General features: G+C 41.6%; 1 protein-coding gene across 6 annotated transcripts in view; it reads right to left on the bottom strand.

The window, feature by feature from the left end:
* The window catches only part of LOC147311082 (abl interactor 2-like), a 34,811-nt gene that overhangs the window by 14,605 nt on the left and 361 nt on the right, over positions 1 to 19,845 (bottom strand). For all 6 annotated transcript variants that reach the window (XM_086267818.1, XM_086267821.1, XM_086267820.1 and 3 more), the window contains exon 2: positions 4,803 to 4,970. In XM_086267818.1, coding sequence (XP_086123944.1) covers positions 4,803 to 4,970 — 168 coding nt within the window. The remainder of the gene's footprint in view (positions 1 to 4,802; positions 4,971 to 19,845) is intronic.

The raw sequence follows: 19,845 nt of genomic DNA, 5'->3' as shown, positions 1-19,845 counted from the left end.
GGTTGATGAGAAGGAAAGATTAGAAGAAACTTTTTAAAATAGCTCTATAAATTATTATTATCACTTTGACCTTCAGATAATTCTATTGACCTTGAAGGAGAGGTCAGAGGTCAAATGTGACATATTTTAAATTTTTTATATGACACTTTCTATATGTTGACAACATACAAGACACTTGTAAGACTTCTAAGTTCTAAGGCTTTTTGTCCATTTTTGACCAATAAACCTTAAGCTGACCTTCAAAACCTTGGTGGATATGAGAAAAACTTTAATACAATATTGTGGCTCAAGAGTTGGGAGTTCGCCTTGTAATTGGAAGGTTGCTGGTTCGAGCCCCGGCTTGGACAGTCTCGGTCGTTGTGTCCTTGGGCAAGACACTTCACCCGTTGCCTACTGGTGGTGGTCAGAGGGCCCGGTGGCGCCAGTGTCCGGCAGCCTCGCCTCTGTCAGTGCGCCCCAGGGTGGCTGTGGCTACAATGTAGCTGCCATCACCAGTGTGTGACTGAATGGGTGGATGACAGGATGTGTAAAGCACTTTGGGGTCCTTAGGGACTAGTAAAGCGCTATATAAATACAGGCCATTTATTACAATGAGCGTACTCTACACACCTACAAAGTTCTATCAGTATTCATTCAAAGCTTTTCCAGCTATCATGTTTATAAAGGGAATAAAAAGCATGGATCCAGCGTTTTACCAAATACATAACCTCCTTGGCAGAGGTAACAATCACAATCAATCACGTTTAAATGGGAGCTTTGAAAAAAATAACTCAGGATTAAAACTTTGACATTAACATTTTTCTCTGCTAAATTAAGCTTCATGTTTAATTAAGATGTTGATGCATGATGAGCGTCATTCTTAAGCAAGTGCAAACTTCATGTAGCATATTTCCCCTTGTTGAGTGAGGGACATACTCATTACATGTTTTAGTCTAGAACAGAAACCTGTACACTCCTGTGTGTATTAGAAGTGCACCACAGTGATGGTGTCCTGAATCGCTTTGGTCCTGGATGTTCCTTTCACTTCAAAATTATTACTGGAAACACTGATCATACGCTGCTCGCTCTAGTGCTCCATTAATCACAGCCTTCCAACAGCGTGCAGCGCGTGTCTTTACTTTAATCCCTCAGAAGGCTGCAATGTATTTCGCAAACAATAATTCTTATTGTTTTAAACAGCTGCTGCATGGCCACTGGGTCCCATGTGTGGTCCAAGTGAAGTTGAATTATATGAGCTGCATGCAGCCAGTAAGAGAAATAAACAGACACCGAGTTCACAGTGTCCTTGCAGATCAGCCCGAGCAGCTTCTGACCAAACAGTGAAGTTAATGCTCACATAATGGTCTTGGGCCTTCTTATCTCTCAGATCTGCTTTTACCATACGAACCCTCACGGACCCTGAGGTCCTCTGGTACTGGCCTTTTGATTGTCCCTAAAGTCAGGACACATACTCACGGAGAGGCAGCTTTTCAGTGGTATGGTCCTCGTCTGTGGAACAGCCTGCCGGAGGAGCTCAGGGCCGCAGAGAACGTACATGTTTTTAAGAACAGGCTCAAGACCCACCTTTTTAATTTAGCTTTTACTTAGCGTTTATTTATTTTTTATGCTTATTTATTCTATCCTGTCATTCTATTATTAATTTAGGATTTACCTAATATTTTTAGATTTTATTCTTATTCATTTTTTAATCTTCTTACTCTATTTATATTTATATTTATATTGTATCCTGTTCTTATTTATTTTATCATTTTACCCTGTATATATTGTATTGCGTCATATCTCCAGTGTTTCCTCGGAGGGCGCTCTCTGCACCGGGGCTGCTATTGACCGTGGCTGCTGGTCTCTGGGGTCCTCTCAGCCTGGTTGGGGGGCTCCTTGGCCTCCCTCCTGCTGTGTGCCCAGCCCGGAGGCTGCGGTCTGTGACCGGCTCCCGGTGCAGACGGCTCTCTGTTATAATGTTTCCTCACTTGGCTCATGCGAGCCCAGCCCAATTTTTACTCTTTAAGTGTGCGCGTGTGTGTATGTGTGTGTGGGTGGGGGTGGGGGGATATATGTGTATTGAGAGTGTGGGGAGTGAGTTGGAGGGTGGGGTGGGCTGCTTTTAACTATGTAAAGCACTTTGTGCTACATTTTTTCTGTATGAAAAGTGCTTTATAAATAAAGATTGATTGATTGATTGATGACAGGTTTATGGCATCTCCTCTCTGACACATACACAGAAGAAACACTGCAGCGCCACAGCCGAGACAGAGAACCCAAGTGGTTAAAGGAAAGTGTTTTTCTAGATATGACAACAGCTTTCAAAACTTTGGCAGGTGGAGAGCCATGAAGAAACCTGTTAAAAGAAGTTGAAGAGAAGTGCTCCTGTGTACCACCTGGTTGTTTTAAGCACAGACTGTGCAATGGAATAAAGAACAAGCTAACACGAGAGCTGTCTGTGTGTAGATAAAATGATTGTTTAATTTTTAAACATGACGTTTTGAAACTTTGCTGCAGGCTGACAGCAGCTGCCTCCTCTCTCCAGAACAATGACACTTACAGCCTGGAGGGGGATACTTAAAGAGAGAAATGCCATTTATTCCACTACACTACTAAACTTATCCTAATTATTTTGCAGATTTAGACTCATAATACAAACTCAAATTGTCATGCTGCATGCGAAAACCAGGCTAAAGCCCAACATTCTTATTTTTTAAATTTGTTTTGGAAAAGGTGATAAATAACAATATGTGTTATTGCAATACTCAGCATATCGCAAAATGCTAAAAATCCCCACAATCGCATTGTGAGTGAAGTATTGTGTGTGTGGGGTGTTGGGTAAGTCCCACCTCTTGTCAAGAGGTTTGTTGGTTTATTTATTTGCAGTTATAGTCCAGCGAGGTTAATCTACATTGTAGTGACAGCTTTGAGAGTCATCTGCACACTGTGAAGTTGAGATAATTGTTTGGCTCAGTCTGCATTTCTCGATGGCTTTTCCCAGGCTAAGTAGAAGTCTACTAATAAATTATGCTGTATTATGACAGATTACACTCTCCAGCAGTATATTATGTAGTAGCCAGTTTTTTCAAAGGTCAGTAAAAGTGTATTTGATTGTTTTAGAGCAGAGATGAGGAACTTCCACGCCAATAAAAACAGAGCATCCGGCCTGCGCTACGAGCACGCCGGGACATCTCTGCCTCACCTTCCACGACTCCTATCGGCCGCTGCAGCATGCAAATGCAAAATGGATTTTTTAAAGATCATCTCAGTGCAATTCCTCACCGCATGAAGCGTTCGCCTACACAACGGATGTGACTGTGTCTCACAGAACAGAAAGCAGCAATTATGACATGCGACCACAGCCTGGCCCGATATAACAGGGACAGAAGCATCTCATTATTTCTGCTTACAGAGCATTCCGATTATACTAATTATTCGGAGGTCCGACGAGGAGAATGGAGCCCCTGTACCACTGAAAACTACGATTATTCCTCAAAGCACAGAGTTGCTCTGTGAAGAGACTGTTGAGAATTTAAACACTCAGTGAATGAAAATAGCTCTTTTCTCAATAGAGTGCACTGAGCGACGTGTCAGCTCAGAGTTTTTCTAGGAACAGGAATAAGTTGGACACAGCTGCAGTGTGAGATGTGTGGGTGCAGAGTGTTGTGTAAGCCTGATCGGATCCCTGGCAGCACCACACACTTTCACTTCACTGTTGGGTGCAATCACACTTACAGGTGGTTTTATTCATCCAAGCAGCTGACAGAAACAAAATTAGAGCTCTGTGTTCTTTGTCCTCCAACAGTTAGGACATAGTGATTACTGTTCATTTACTATAGCATCCAATATTACTGTAAGTCATGTAAACAAGATTAAAAGAACCCCTGCAGGAGAAACAGGAACACTGGTATCACATTTTAGAGTCTTCGTGGATTTGACGGTGATCGTACACAGAATTACGTTTGCATAGAGTATTAACCTGGTTCGAAAACACCCCGTCTCCATGATTCCAACATTACCCATTAACATTTAAAGGTATAAGTGTTTTTCACTTCACAGACAGAGCCGAACAGTGCACAGTGGGCTTTTAACGCTTCTCTGAAAACAGCTCCCTGCTGCTGCTGAAAAAGATGTTCTTATGCCGATAGAGTGAAACAAACGCGGTTTGAAGTTGTAGTCAGACAGCCAAACCCTGAGCTGAAGCTCATTATAAAACTCAAAGCAAAGAGGAGCCGCACACTCTCTCTACAGAGACACCATAAACATTGTGTCTGTTTTCATTGCATACACCATCATAAAAAATACTGATTTAAAGATTGTTTGATGCTTTAACCCTGAACCCTAAAAAAACATTACCAATCAAAGCCTGTTTATCTTAGTATAGTGTGTACAGAAAAAAAAGGGCTAGTTTCTCCACCATCGCCACTTTCTGCTAATAATTTGACCTCTTTTCACTATGTTACTGCTGAACATTCTGCATTTTTGCCTCCTATTTGTAAACACAAACTCCTCCTGGGCTGCTGAACATAAATGCATTCATACATGATTGCATGTTCTGTTCTTTCATTTAGGAGCCCTCTTGCGGGTGTGTATAATTTTGTGCATTGTGTGTACCAGTGTCTTTGTATATGGGCCTTCCTGCTCACAAACTTCATATTTTAGATCATGTTTACAGTTTGAAACCTTCAGCGTGCCTCTGGACGCCTGACTTGGATAACAAAGGCAGTGCGAGGAGGAATTTTCATTAAACGTCATCCCTCACACGTACAAAGCGGCTGTTTAATCCTCTAAGAAGAAATGAGAACATTCAAAGTTCAGCGGACCTGTGAAATGTGGTTGACGGAGCTCTCCATGCGGCGGAGTTGTGAGGCCTGGATGTCCAGCATCTGCAGCACATTGTTGGCCAGCGTGTTGATGAGGTAGGCGACGCTGGCCAGAGACTGTGTGGTGTAGCTCTTTGTTTCCTCCAGCGCCCGCTCCTTGTCTGCAGACTGCGGGGAGAGAGGAGACAGATTCAGGACAGGAGTCACAGAGTGCAACCATTTTACTCACAGACACAGACAGAAAAATGAAGCTTGGAAATGAGAAATATCACACGAACGTGGGGCTGATAAAACGGATGAGGATTTTTCAGACTAGAAATGTTCTATTACATGCCTTGCTTGCCCAGTCATGCTCAGGTGGACCTCGTTTGGCTAACTCCCTACTTAGTATGAATTTATGACGTGAATAATTGTAGTTGATCTGTGAAGCCTAGTTTGCAGCAAATCAATGAAATACCACAAAAATAGTGAGAAATGTCAAAACTAGTCCTCACAGTAACAGACATACACATGAATAAAACCTTTATGATTTCTGCTGGAATGTCACAGTCAGCATTTTATCGAGAGAAGCTGGCAGAATGTGTCTGTGTGTTTGCATGACTGCACGTGTCAGCATGCATCAGCAACTACATGTGTGAGTTCACATGTGTACTGTATGTATAAAGAGAGTGTGTGCATGCTTGTAAATCTCTGTGAGGACCAACATGTGATTTATAACTTAGGATCGAGGACATATGTGGGAAGTGAGGTCATTTTGGCTGTTCCTCACTTTTAAAATACGCCCTCCAACTGATCGGGGGATTTATAATTTATGTTATATAAAGGTCAGTGTTGAGCTGAGGGGCAAGGGAATTATGGTCCCCACAACTACAGAAAGCCCAACATGTGTGTGTATAATTGCTGAAACACAATGTAGGTCAGTGCAAACTCATTCACGCCCGAGGTTGACAAGAAACACACTGACATCTATGTGTGCCTCTGTGTTACACACGTACTCTCACACACACACAAACTACACACTTATAGAGACTTGAAATACATTATCAATAGACAACACTAACGGAAACACACACAAAGAGTTTGTGTCATAGGTTTAGATGACCCAGAGCCCTACATTCAGTCGCAGAGTCTAAACCATTAAAACTTCTTCAGTGACATAATTAAAGAAAACACTGAGAAGTGGTGTCACGAATCTCAAAGCAAACCAGCAAGTGCTTCACCAAGTCAGAGACACAATGCTGCATTTGAAGTCGCTATTGTTACAGCGTAAAAACAAAAACCGCACGCCGACGTCATAATAAACTATGTGTGAGAGCAGAGCAAAAAGAAAAGAGAACAGCAGGTGTTACAGAGGCTCAAGCGGTGACCTCTGCCCTCAGCGAGCTGTGCAGCACTTTCCAGCTGTTTTAGGTGACGCCTGCTGTGACGGCTCAGCTCAGTGTTTTAACACTTCGAAGAGCACAGTGAGATTTTATTTTCATATTTTACATTCCAAATGGGTAGACAGAGAACTTGTAGCAAGTTCTATTTTTTCAACATTATATTTTTGTCACCGCGAGGGCTCGAATTCTCTGCCGTCTGCCTTATTAATGCTTCATGTGCTGATTCTAGGAATCTGGCAGTCTATTTGATTTATGAGACATAACATTTCTACATAAAGGTTGTGGACATCCCAGTGTAGTGTAATGGTGATCTTGTTTAGTGTTATCTGCTTAAATCAGGTCAGAATACACAGTGTAACAGTAACTGATTATCAGCAGTATGTCGAGGCTGCAGATGTCTGCACACTAAATTTATCACTGCTCCTCATTTCATCCATCACTCCATCCATGCATTTTCAATTGCTTATCCAGATCCAGATCCAGAGGCATTCCCAAGCCAGCTGTCCCCACTCCCATGCCCCCACACCTTGATAGGGAACAATGATATTTTAATTACTCTTAATTAAATTCCTAAAAATGTAATACAGTGATTTGTTTAAAAAAAAAAAAAAAAAAAATCAATCAAAATTTATTTATATAGCACATTTTAAAGGCTGAAGTACACAAAAGTGCTTTCCAGTAAAATCATGATACAGATAAAAATCACAATATAAAATATAAATTACAGATATAAAATAATTACATAATCGAAATGCAAAGCCAGATGTAAATTACCCTAATTAGCCTTGAATGCCAGGTTAAACAAGTACGTTTTTAGACGTGATTTAAAAGATTGAATAGAATCTGATGCGCGAATATGAAGAGGAAGAATATTCCATAACCTGGGTGCGGCAAAGGCAAAGGCACGGCCTCCTCTGGTCTTCAGCAGAGACCTAGGTTGCACTAAGAGCAGTTGGCCCGATGATCTTAGTGCTCTCTTAGGGCTATACAGACAGAGGAGATCAGCTAGGTAGTCAGGTGCCATATTATTTAGGATTTTATAAGTAAACAATAAAATTTTAAAATCAATTCGATATTTAATAGGAAGCCAATGTAAGTTGGCCAGAACAGGGGTGATAGAATCATACTTTCTAGTGCCTGTTAAGAGACGTGCTGCAGCATTTTGGACCAGCTGCAATCGCTGAAGGAGGGAAGATTGTAGGCCCAAGTAGAGAGAATTACAATAATCTAGTCTTGAAGTGATGAAAGCATGAATGAGTTTCTCCAGATCGTTGCGTGGTATATAAGGTTTAGCCTTAGAAATTAGGCGTAGTTGGTGGAAGCTGGTTTTTACCACAGTAGACACCTGTTTATCTAGTTTGAAGCAACTGTCCATGGAAACGCCAAGATTCCTAGCAGCATCAGTGAGGTGGTTAGCAACAGGCCCGAGTGTACCAGTCAGTTGCCCCAGAGGCATATTTCTATCAAAAACAATAATTTCTGTCTTCTTTTCATTTAAAGTAAGAGAGTTACGTGATAACCAGTCTTTGACATCCCTCAGACAATCAAACAGAGGATGTAGTGAAGATGATCCCCAGTCAAGTGGAGGTAGATTTGAATATCATCAGCATAGCAGTGAAAAGAGACATTATGTTTTTCAAAAATGGAGCCCAAGGGCAACATGTACAGAGAAAACAACACAGGACCCAGTACCGAGCCCTGGGGCACACCACAGCAACAAAGGGCAGAAGAAGAGGAATATTTTCCCATCATGACAGAGAACGACCTCTCAGAAAAATATGATTTAAACCATGAGAGAACATTTCCTTTAAGGCCTGCTACTTGTTCTAAGCTTGCCAAAAGAATATCATGGTCAACCGTGTCAAAGGCTGAAGTCAAATCTAATAGAACTAAGACCGCAGAGCGCCCGGAGTCAGCGATTAGAAGGAGGTCATTGAAGACTCTTAGTAGGGCAGTTTCGGTGCTGTGACGCGGTTTAAAATCCAGACTGGAATTTATCACTTATACCGTTTCTCTCTAAATGGGTCTGTAGTTGCTGAAGCACTATTTTCTCTAAAATGTTTGACATGAAAGGGAGTTTAGAAATCTGCCTGTAATTTGCTAGAGTGTTATGATCAAGGCTGCTTTTCTTGATAACAGGTTGCACGACTGCATGTTTAAAGACAGTCGGAACACAGCCAGATAACAGTGATGAGTTAAAAATAAGATACAGGACCCGATTGTATTCAATCCATCCTTAATGATACGAGAAGGAATAATGTCATGCAGAGAATTTGAGCTTCTCAGGTTATTAATTATTTCATTTAAAGTCGAGAACGACACAGGTTCAAACTGTTGAAAAACCGTTGACCATTCGGAAACTGGGGCTTGATTTACTACCGGAGAATGTGGGGCCCTTAACACTGAGATCTTATCTATAAAATGATTTAGAAATTTTTCACAGAGGGTCAGGGAGGCATCCATCGAAACATCAGAGCAAGGATTAACCACTGAGTTAAAGATTTTAAACAGAAATAGTCACCACCTTTTTTTGACTGAAGCGGTTTTCAAACACGCACTGCAGCACTGACCTTTTCTAGCACTTATCTGAGAGCACAAATATTGGTTTCAGTCAGATGTGGTGTTAAACGGTTTTTCACCTGCCAGCTTGGGGCATGTCTGATGGCACCAATGTGGGAACTGTACAGACTACATCCAGAAGTGAGAATATGGGAGACAAAGGCTACGTTCACACTGCAGGTGAAAACGCATCAAATCCGACTTTTTTGACCCTATGCGACCCATATCTGATCATGGAATGACAGTGTGAACAGCTCAAATCCGATATTTTCAAATCCGACCTGGGTCACTTTCGTATGTGGTACTCAATCCGATACATATCTGATGTTTTAGAAAGCGTCTGCAGTTTGAATGGCCATGTCGCATTAAATCCGTCTTTTACATCACTGACACAAGACAGACGCCAATTATCAGCGCCGGAGAAGACAACATGAACCATCCAGTGTAGATGTCAGTTAAACTGCTGGGAAGACAACGTTGGAGAAACGTGAACATTTTATTTGTACTGCATAATCTGTAGATTCTGACAGAAATCTGCAGCTATCCTTGGAAGCACCGCTCCTCTAAAACAGCAATAAGGTTAATTATTAGGCCATATGTAAATAACAAAATAACTTAAAGCAAAATTGGGAAACGTAAAGTCTGAAACAGTTTGGTCTGGGTCTAAACAGAGCGCGTTGTGTGTGACGTTAGGGCTGTGTGATATGACCAAAATCTCATATCCCGATATAAGACATCTATCGTCCAATAATGATATAAATCACAAAAATTTTACATTTTATGAAAATTCTGTGAATCTCGGGCAGCTCGACTTGCGTGAAGTGTTTCCAGCTGGGTGTCGTGTACCTGGAGTCGAATGTTTTAACCGATGCATGACACTATACATTGTTAGACATAAGTTGTAACGGCCGCTGTTTTCTTTGTGAGTATTTATTACACGGCGTGCTGCGGCGAAAAGCCTGTTCTAACGTTTGAGTCTAAGGTTTATTTTTTAGCACCTGGCGGCTCTTTTTTGCTTCTCATCCGTAAACACTGCATACTCTTTCACGTGATTCAGTTTATTTTGAAAAGTCTCAACAGGATCTTGAGCTTTATTCTGAAAGGTTTATGTGGAAAATAAACAAGCGGACACGCGATGGTTTTACCGTCGTTGTTGCTAACGACAACGCATAAAAACAGGCTCTTGTCCATAGAGTGGTTATATTAAATATAAGAGAAAGAGAGAACTTTAAGAAATTAACATAGCCACTACAGTGACCATCAGAACGGTGAAAGAATATTGCCATAAACAGTTTATTTTGCGACACAGCTGGGTAGAGCCTAACCCAGCTGTCTTAGGGCAAGAGGCAGGGTACACGCTGGACAGGTCACCAGTCTGTTGCAGGGCTAACACATTGCGACAGACAACCATTCACACACATGGGCGATTTAGAATGACCACATAACCTAAACCGACTAACTGCATGTCTTTGGACTGTGGGAGGAAGCTGAAGTACCCGGAGAGAACCCACACAAACACGGGGGACTCAGGACCTCCTTCTGTGAGGCAATAGTGCTAACCACCGTGCCAGCGAGAGTTTAAAAGAGTGAATAAATTCATAAATTCAGCCCCATTTTTTGAGGAGGTCCATGACAGCAAAAGTCAGCATCCACAAACTTTCTAAGTCTTAATGAAGAACGTAACTTTTGAGTCCAGTCCTTTTTGATAAATATTCTCATTTTTATCTTTGCTTCACTGTCTAATCTACAATCAGCCCGCCTCCTTCCCTATTCTTCCATCCTCTTCTGTCTTAGTCATCTCCCTTTCCTCTCCTCTCCTCCCTCTTTATCACATCATCCTAATATCTCCTATTTTTCTCTCCCTTCGTTCTCATCAGCCATCTGATACCCTGTTAGCAGTGACCTAGTTGGAGGGATGCCTCCTCTGGCCTGAGGCGAAGGCAAAGCAGCACACACTTAGCCGCACACGTAATGATGCTGTTGATGTTATCCCCTCCTCCCTTTTTCCAACTAAGTTCATGTACATAAGTCATATCAGACCTATGTAGAATCATAAGCATCCTCTAATTCCCCTGACCTCTTTTTTAATTCATTTATTTTTTTAAACAAAACAGACTCTGGTCTATTAGCCACATTCCTACTGTTAATTATTCTAAGATCAACATTTAAAAACAGCCACAAAGTGTGGCGGCAAATGCTGCTCGTAAATGTCAAGACATCTTAAGAAAAACAGCAGATGGTACAGCCTCCACGGAGCCCTCATCTCCACATCACAGAGTCAGTGTGGGATTACATGAAGAGATAGAAGACACCGAAGACCACAGAAACCCACAGAATAATGGTGGCACCATCTCCAACATCAGCGTAGCCAGTGATTCTGAGATAAGTCAGGACACCAGTGATGAGTACAACGTGCAAAGTAAAGATGGCAACCACTCATGGGAAAGAAGAAAGAAGAAATCCACTCGCTGAAACATGTCCGTTTCTTTGCTCTCTCCTTAAGGCCACCCTCCTTTGGTCAACAGTCTTCCGATTGGCTGTCTCTCACAATCAGAAGGTTTGAAGAGCAGGTAGGAGGGGCTGCTGTGCTCACAGGACTAACTCAATAACAAAAGACACAGTCGGAAACTGTACATCTGCAGCAGTCTGGAAATTTAAAGAAAAATAAGGACAATCATATCCCACATCAGCATCCCACAATACCACTACTTATTCAAGACAAGTACACAACATAAGCTAACACAAGCCAGACTGATGCAGTTGGCAGAGTAAAACCATCCTTACTTGCTTCTTTGTGAATCCCCAGTGATGTAAAAAAACTGAGAGCAGTGATCCAGTCGCCAAATGACTGCTGTGCAAAGGTAAATGTGATGTTATACACTTCTTGCCCCTTTATCTCATCCCTTTATTATGTCAGCTCTTAAATAAAAGGGAAAGCCAGAGAGATGGATTTTAACAAACAAACAACTGGGAGAGGTACGACCATGGAAGGAAGTGCAATTCTCTTCGGCTTTGAATCCGTCCCTGCACTACACCGTTTATCTTAAACCAAGCACAGGTTTGTTTGTAGCTTCTGTCAGAGAGAGACAGCCACCAACGGCCAAGAGCCTGCTTTTACCTTACAAGGACAGGTCGCTCTCTGTGTGTACACATACAGGGAGTGCAGAATTATTAGGCAAGTTGTATTTTTGAGGAATAATTTTATTATTGAATAACAACCATGTTCTCAATGAACCCAAAAAACTCATTAATATCAAAGCTGAATGTTTTTGGAAGTAGTTTTTAGTTTGTTTTTAGTTTTAGCTATTTTAGGGGGATATCTGTGTGTGCAGGTGACTATTACTGTGCATAATTATTAGGCAACTTAACAAAAACAAATATATACCCATTTCAATTATTTATTTTTACCAGTGAAACCAATATAACATCTCCACATTCACAAATATACATTTCTGACATTCAAAAACAAAACAAAAACAAATCAGTGACCAATATAGCCACCTTTCTTTGCAAGGACACTCAAAAGCCTGCCATCCATGGATTCTGTCAGTGTTTTGATCTGTTCACCATCAACATTGCGTGCAGCAGCAACCACAGCCTCCCAGACACTGTTCAGAGAGGTGTACTGTTTTCCCTCCTTGTAAATCTCACATTTGATGATGGACCACAGGTTCTCAATGGGGTTCAGATCAGGTGAACAAGGTGGCCATGTCATTAGTTTTTCTTCTTTTATACCCTTTCTTGCCAGCCACGCTGTGGAGTACTTGGACGCGTGTGATGGAGCATTGTCCTGCATGAAAACCATGTTTTTCTTGAAGGATGCAGACTTCTTCCTGTACCACTACTTGAAGAAGGTGTCTTCCAGAAACTGGCAGTAGGACTGGGAGTTGAGCTTGACTCCATCCTCAACCCGAAAAGGCCCCACAAGCTCATCTTTGATGATACCAGCCCAAACCAGTACTCCACCTCCACCTTGCTGGCGTCTGAGTGGGACTGGAGCTCTCTGCCCTTTACCAATCCAGCCACGGGCCCATCCATCTGGCCCATCAAGACTCACTCTCATGTCATCAGTCCATAAAACCTTAGAAAAACCAGTCTTGAGATATTTCTTGGCCCAGTCTTGACGTTTCAGCTTGTGTGTCTTGTTCAGTGGTGGTCGTCTTTCAGCCTTTCTTACCTTGGCCATGTCTCTGAGTATTGCACACCTTGTGCTTTTGGGCACTCCAGTGATGTTGCAGCTCTGAAATATGGCCAAACTGGTGGCAAGTGGCATCTTGGCAGCTGCACGCTTGACTTTTCTCAGTTCATGGGCAGTTATTTTGCGCCTTGGTTTTTCCACACGCTTCTTGCGACCCTGTTGACTATTTTGAATGAAACGCTTGATTGTTCGATGATCACGCTTCAGAAGCTTTGCAATTTTGAGACTGCTGCATCCCTCTGCAAGATATCTCACTATTTTTGACTTTTCTGAGCCTGTCAAGTCCTTCTTTTGACCCATTTTGCCAAAGGAAAGGAAGTTGCCTAATAATTATGCACACCTGATATAGGGTGTTGATGTCATTAGACCACACCCCTTCTCATTACAGAGATGCACATCACCTAATATGCTTAATTGGTAGTAGGCTTTCGAGCCTATACAGCTTGGAGTAAGACAACATGCATGAAGAGGACGATGTGGACAAAATACTCATTTGCCTAATAATTCTACACTCCCTGTATATAAGTTAATGGCTTGGGAGGTATTTCTACTTTTAATTATTTTTTTAAATTACTCGATTACATAAAACATACAAGCAGTCTTTGTGCACACTAGAAGAACAATGAGGAACTTTAAAAAAAAGACAATTTGTCAGTTAAAGTCACACAAAGTTTAGTTAAGAGGAAAAAAAACAGTCTATCTCTTTAAATCAGCATCATCAACCCTCTTAACGCTCAGTGAAAGCACTCTTTTTAAATGTCAATACACAGCATCACTGCAGCTTGGTAACAGCTGCTGGGTCAAGCAGTATTAATCACAATGAAATTTTACATTGCTTCTAACGTCTGGTAATATAAATGAGGAAGCATAATCACTTTTGCAGATGAACACTAGTGATTATTATTGATCCTCAATAATGTAAAGAAAACAAAGCCCAAGCAGTAAATAAAATGAATTTGAACTGCACTGAATCCGAATCCACTTGGTCTCACAGTAAGTAAAACATGAATAATAATAAAATGTACAACACACACTTTTCCATCTTGTCTGTCAGCCACTAACACACTGTGATCACAATAATTTCCCCACCTCTTGTGCGACACTCTTAATTAATGGCTGACACATTTTCTCCCAGCTTTATTTCCATTTTAAAGGAATCGACAGCTGACTGGTTGTGATTTTGTTCTTTGTGGCAGTACAAAATGTACTGCCACTCCTGTAACAAAGTGGCAGTACATTCATGTAACAAAATGTTACAGGAGTTTTCTCAAACTCCTGCAGGTTAAACAGATTTGATTATTTCTGAAGAAAAATGGAAACACAGCTAAGTGCATTTGGCGGAGAAAAAAAAAGACAAAAATCTAAATCTGTAGATCCAACTGTAGAAAAAAAAAAGCTGAATATTTTCCATTTGTTTACTATACTTGCCACAGATTTAGAATTATTTCATGGAAGTAGTCATTTAAAAATAACCCCGGTGTTTTTGGTGTGAGCCACTTTCTCCAGCTCATCCCGGGGGATGCCACGCATGCATGTGAGATGACAAATCCCCCCCATGGTAATCTGAGGTCTGGCCCCCAATCCCAAACCAGTCCAATGGACCTGGGAGCCATCCAGGTGGCATCCCGGTCAGTAAGTTTGGGCAGTATGACAATATGGCAGTAATGTTACTTAAAAATCCCAGCCGATTTATTAACTACTAGGATTTATTAACGGACATTTTAAACATCATCTTAACAAACCAGGATTTCTGGTGCCAACTACTTATTTAGCCAACATAAACATTGATTGATTAGGTAACATAAACACCATCATAGTGTAAACCCAGCTGAACTCTCAGGCCAGTGTTAAGGTACCAGAAGCAGACATCACTCTGTTGGACACGTGCTATCACTGAACTGAACTAAATTGATTATGAATAGATTATTGGGAATCAAAGAGTAACACTGTCTCTACATCAGCTGGCATCCAGTTCCACCTGGTCTCCACAGAGGGTAGTCATGTGACCATGCACCAAACGGACACTGACTGTTGTACTGTCCTTCTGAAGTGCCACTGCACAACCTGCACTGCAACAACACATTAATTATACAGTGCTAGCTGAATATCACATAATTATTAGAAAAAGAGAAAAAAACAACTTTTGTTCTATGAGCCTGCATGTATGATCACCTCAGGTTTGCCAAGCTTCTGATCACAAACCCATCTTTCCAAATGTTCAGCGTGTTTCACCCCCGCAGGAGCTGTTCCTGGCATCAGTAATGAAAGTGGAGGCTGATGCACCAATTGCCATGGTTTTCAACCCAAAACACACACACGCACACAGCCATCACCAGAGTATATGTCCAGCTTCCTGCAGTGCTACCATGTGTTTTCAATGAGCAGCAGGAGGTCGAGTTACATTACAACTACCTCTGCTGACAGCTAACCGGTACCAGCTGTGGAGAACCCTGAAGGAACAAAACAGGACAGGACTGTAGTTGGGGCAAGGAGGAGAAACGTGTCTGCACATGCTCAGTTCAGACTCGCTCGGATTCTTTGCTGAAGGCGCTAAACAACCACACATTTTGCAATTTATCTGAAAAAAAGAAAAGTAGTAACGGCCTGCTTTGCTGCTTTTTTTCTCACCATTTTTCATCATTTTCTCTAATATCTTTTCCTTTGTGTTACAGTAAATATTCCAACAAACTTTCTGTAAAAAAGAAAGCAGCTATTTAAGGCTCTAACTTTCTAGAGTGCAGCTTCAATTTATCTCAGTTTACAAACCTACAGCATTAAGGAGGAGGATGTGTGGGTGGTGTTATATTGAAAACCGGGTCTCCAGCACCTTTGGAAGAGGCAGGAACAGTCATCTCTGCCTTTTTTCCTGACAAAGCTAGGAGTCTGGATGGCTGTTTGAAGTATGAACATCTAAAGTAGGATAGACCATTTCCCTGATTAAAAACTGACCACGTTAATGATCAATAATGATCATTATTATTGATCACAAGAACAGCAAAAATTACTTTTCCCCGATTATTAAAAGGAGCCAACAACTTAAAACTCCACCAATAATGTGTAATTGAAATGCTGTATTATTTAAGGATGTCACATGCATGGCAGCAGAGCATTAAGATCTGCACCACCTGCAAAGCTGTCATATTTTACACATTCTAGTAGTCCCACACAGCTGTGGGCAGTCAGAACAAGAGGCTTCAATAGAGCAGAGCATTAAAATCCACTTTAATTATCACTTTGAGCAGAGGCAGAACAGGAAAGTCAGCACACAAGCTCAGCTCCTGCTGTTTGTGTCTCCTGACATCAGCCTGATATCTGCAGACAGCTGTGAAACTGTGCATACAGGCGGACTCGATAGTTTCATACTCTCCTCCTACTTTGCCTCTTCCAAACATAGTTTTATTAATAAACACAACTAATGACCAGTTTGCAACTGGTTCACATAAGAGATATTTTCAGGTTACATTTGTCATGGAAATCAGTTTTTATACCACATAACAGATTACAAGGTCTTGAATAATCAGGCCCCAGTTTATGTTAAAGACCTCATAGCACCCCATTAGAGCATTTTGCCATCAGACTACTGGCTCAATTGTGGTGCCTAGGATATTTAAAAGTAGAATGGGAGACAGAGCCTTCAGCTTTCCTTTCTGATAAAGCATAAAGTTAGAGCTGGATGAGGTGACCCTGAATCCTTTTAAATAAGGCTAGGCTGCTGTGGGGGTTTCCCATAATGCACTGAGTGTTTTGTCTTCATTTACCTCTTCTCATGCTCTCCGTTTTTATACACCTCTCTGCATTTAGTCATTCATTATTATTAATCTCTGGCTCGCTTCCACAGTGTGTCTTTTGTCTCATCTACCTCCTCTCACCTCCAACCAATCGCAGCAGATGGCTGCCCCACCCTGAGCCTGGTTCTGCTGGAGGTTTCTTCCTCTTAAAAGAGAGTTTTCCCTTTTCACTGTTGCCAAGTGTTTGCTCACAGGTGTTTGTCTGCATGTCAGGATTGTACAAAATAAAATGGGAAGGAGCCCTTGTCCTCCCCACTTCCCACACCCTTGTTCAAAGCCAGGTGTGGTCTATGGTTTGATGTCAACCATAGACGTGCAAAGTTTCATGACTGTATCTTGTACAGTTGCAACATTATGTTACTGAAAATCTCTGTTCACTGGAAACAAATGAACACTCAAAGCACCTTGATGCAGGTAAGGAATCCCAGAAAGTTGATTCTGAATGAAAAGAATAAAGACACTCTGTAACCCTCCCAATCCCACCCCTTAAAAAGCACTAGACTGATTTAAATCTGAATTTGGACCACAAGGATGCCAGGATGTGGCCACATAAGACAAACAACGACTTGACCTGGGTAAACTCTGAATCCAAATATTTAGCCCATAAAACAGGATCAGCACACTGCGCTATTATGTAACAATCACATCATCTGCTGGCTGCATAAATGTAGGCCATCCTCTGGGTACTGAGTTAGCCTTGCTAGGCTCAATCTGAACATGCAGTGTGAGCAGTCTAACGAGCTAAAAAAGACTTTCAGTTTTCCTGAGAAGATGACATGTTACTGCTGATGTGACTGCTAAAATGAGGAAGCTAATGCCAAGCTAGTACAGCGTGAAAACAGGTTGAGAAATAAAAAGGTCAAAGGTTATAAAGGAAGGAAGAAATAGAGAGGAGAAGGAATAAAAGAGGGGAAAAAGAAAGTGCCCTTGTGGTATTCATCAAGTGTAGATGTGCAGAACAAGATTTCTGTGTCGGTCTTCGGTGATGCATCATGTAGCGCCTGTGTGCTTCTGGCCTTTAAAGAAGAAAGACTGTTGATGCACTTTCACTTGTTGACTGACAGTAAGACTCACACAAACACACGAATCTAAATGAAATGTGGCGATGAACAGGTGTGTATACAGGACCAGCTGAGGAGGAACAGTTGTCCGTAACAGCCTCGCCTGCCCACGTACTCATACACTCTCCGCTAAGCAAGTACGGGGGTGGAGGGATGGCAGCCCAGTACAGCTACTGGTGTCTAACTCACTATCTCACATTCTCAAGAAGCCATCAGTGGATAATGAGTGTTAATTTAACACTAAATTTAAGGGGCTGTATTATGCCCATGACAAATTACTGTGCTATAACACAACAGCCTCGAGTAAGTCGCAGTTGAAAATTGCTGTATGTGCAGTTTAGATCCAACCTTTGCTCGTCACGTCCGGTTTCAATGACATGACAAACATTACGTTTGGGGGGTGGGGGGGAACATCAGCTTGAAAATTCAAAAATAAGACTTCACAAACCAACAGGTGGCATAATGGTAGCTACATCCATCTTTTAGACCAGGGGTGCCCAATCCCGGTCCTCGAGAGCTACCGTCCTGCAGCTTTTAGATGCATCCTTGTTCCCACACACCCGAATCAAATGAATGGCTTGTTATCAGGCCTTTGCCAAACACGATGGCATGCTGAAGAGGTAATCAAACCATTTGATTCAGCTGTGTTGGAGTAGGGATGCATCTAAAAGCTGCAGGATAGTAGCTCTCGAGGACTGGGATTGGGCACCCCTGTTTTAGACCATCCATGGTTTGAAAAGCAGGTGGTGGGCCTTATATGCTTACAGCCAGAAACAAAAATTATGGTTCACATTTGCAGCCTGCATGCATAATGTCAGATAGAAACAGTGTACAAAGTATGTGATAGAACAGGTCTTGCTTGTGGTGTTGTTGGTCCATTTGCCAGCCACAGAGAAGATCCACTCTTGTCCCCTTCCCTTCACAATGTCCACTTGACGCATACGTCGTCCGATTCCATCAACGATGGAAAGAGCAATAAGTGCAAACCCCTTTTCCTCCATGTCATATTTGCATAAATTAGCCTAGAGTTGTGAGCCTGACATGACCATATTTGGGATCTCCGCTGTCACTGACGTCATACAGAGCAAAGAGGAGAAGAAAGTGTCTGAAAAAGAGCATTTCGAGCACTCTAAAGTATGTTTTGAACATACATGGACCTCATGGTCTGAAACTTTGGCCATGTTAATATGAGCATCAACCACTGTAACAGCATTAAAAAAAAAAGCATAATTTGTATCAAGAAAAAGCTGCCAGGTCAATCAGCGAGGATATTAATCATTAGCTGCATCTTCAAGGACAAACGGACTCTATAATGGATAATACTAAAGATTAATCTGATACATTTATTTGTCATAACAGCCGTATTTGCCACTTTGATGGCAAATTGAAACAATGTTTCATTAGGACTGAAACTAACAATTATCTTCAGATTCCCTTAATTCTGCCGGTTATCATTTGATGAAAATAAATAAATAAAAACTGTTTATATATTTTGTTTAAATTATCAGACGAATAGCATTAAAAGTAAATCATAAATCTCAGCAGCGATTTACGGGGCAAGTTATCGGCCACAATCACATACCAGTTAAGCGTCGCGCCAGACTCCCATTAACACATCTCTGCTCAAGCGATTGCCTGTTTACATAAACATCACAAACTTTGCAAGAGACATTTTACTATAAAAACGCAACTCGACAATTAATTCGGCACCCATTCAGTGAACATATTCAAACTTAATCCGGTTAAAGCAAACTTTTAAAACTAACCAAAATCCACCCATCACATTCCCACGGAGTCACGCTCAATCAGAAAACAACACGGTGCTGCGCAAACCACTTGCAAAAGTTGATTTTTCACTAGTAAAGATGTGTTTGAGGATATTTTTTTAAAAAACCGAATTGACCCCGACAACCTTCCTATTCAGGCATCAGCGGGTCAGTGTTTGCATTGAATTCGCTGTGACTTTTCCCCTTTACATAAAAGCCACGGGTAACATAACGGAATCTGGCACGGTCATTCCATCACTCCTCTATCCAAACCGCCTACTCCCAACTG

Source organism: Aulonocara sp. 'chitande type north' Nkhata Bay, linkage group LG16 (genome assembly GCF_057382095.1).
Source record: "Aulonocara sp. 'chitande type north' Nkhata Bay isolate Kocher_YH1m ecotype deep benthic linkage group LG16, A_spYH_male_GT1.1, whole genome shotgun sequence".
Taxonomy (NCBI): Eukaryota; Metazoa; Chordata; class Actinopteri; order Cichliformes; family Cichlidae; genus Aulonocara; species Aulonocara sp. 'chitande type north' Nkhata Bay.
Note: the sequence above shows the minus strand (reverse complement) of the source record. Positions and strands in the feature narration are given on the sequence as shown.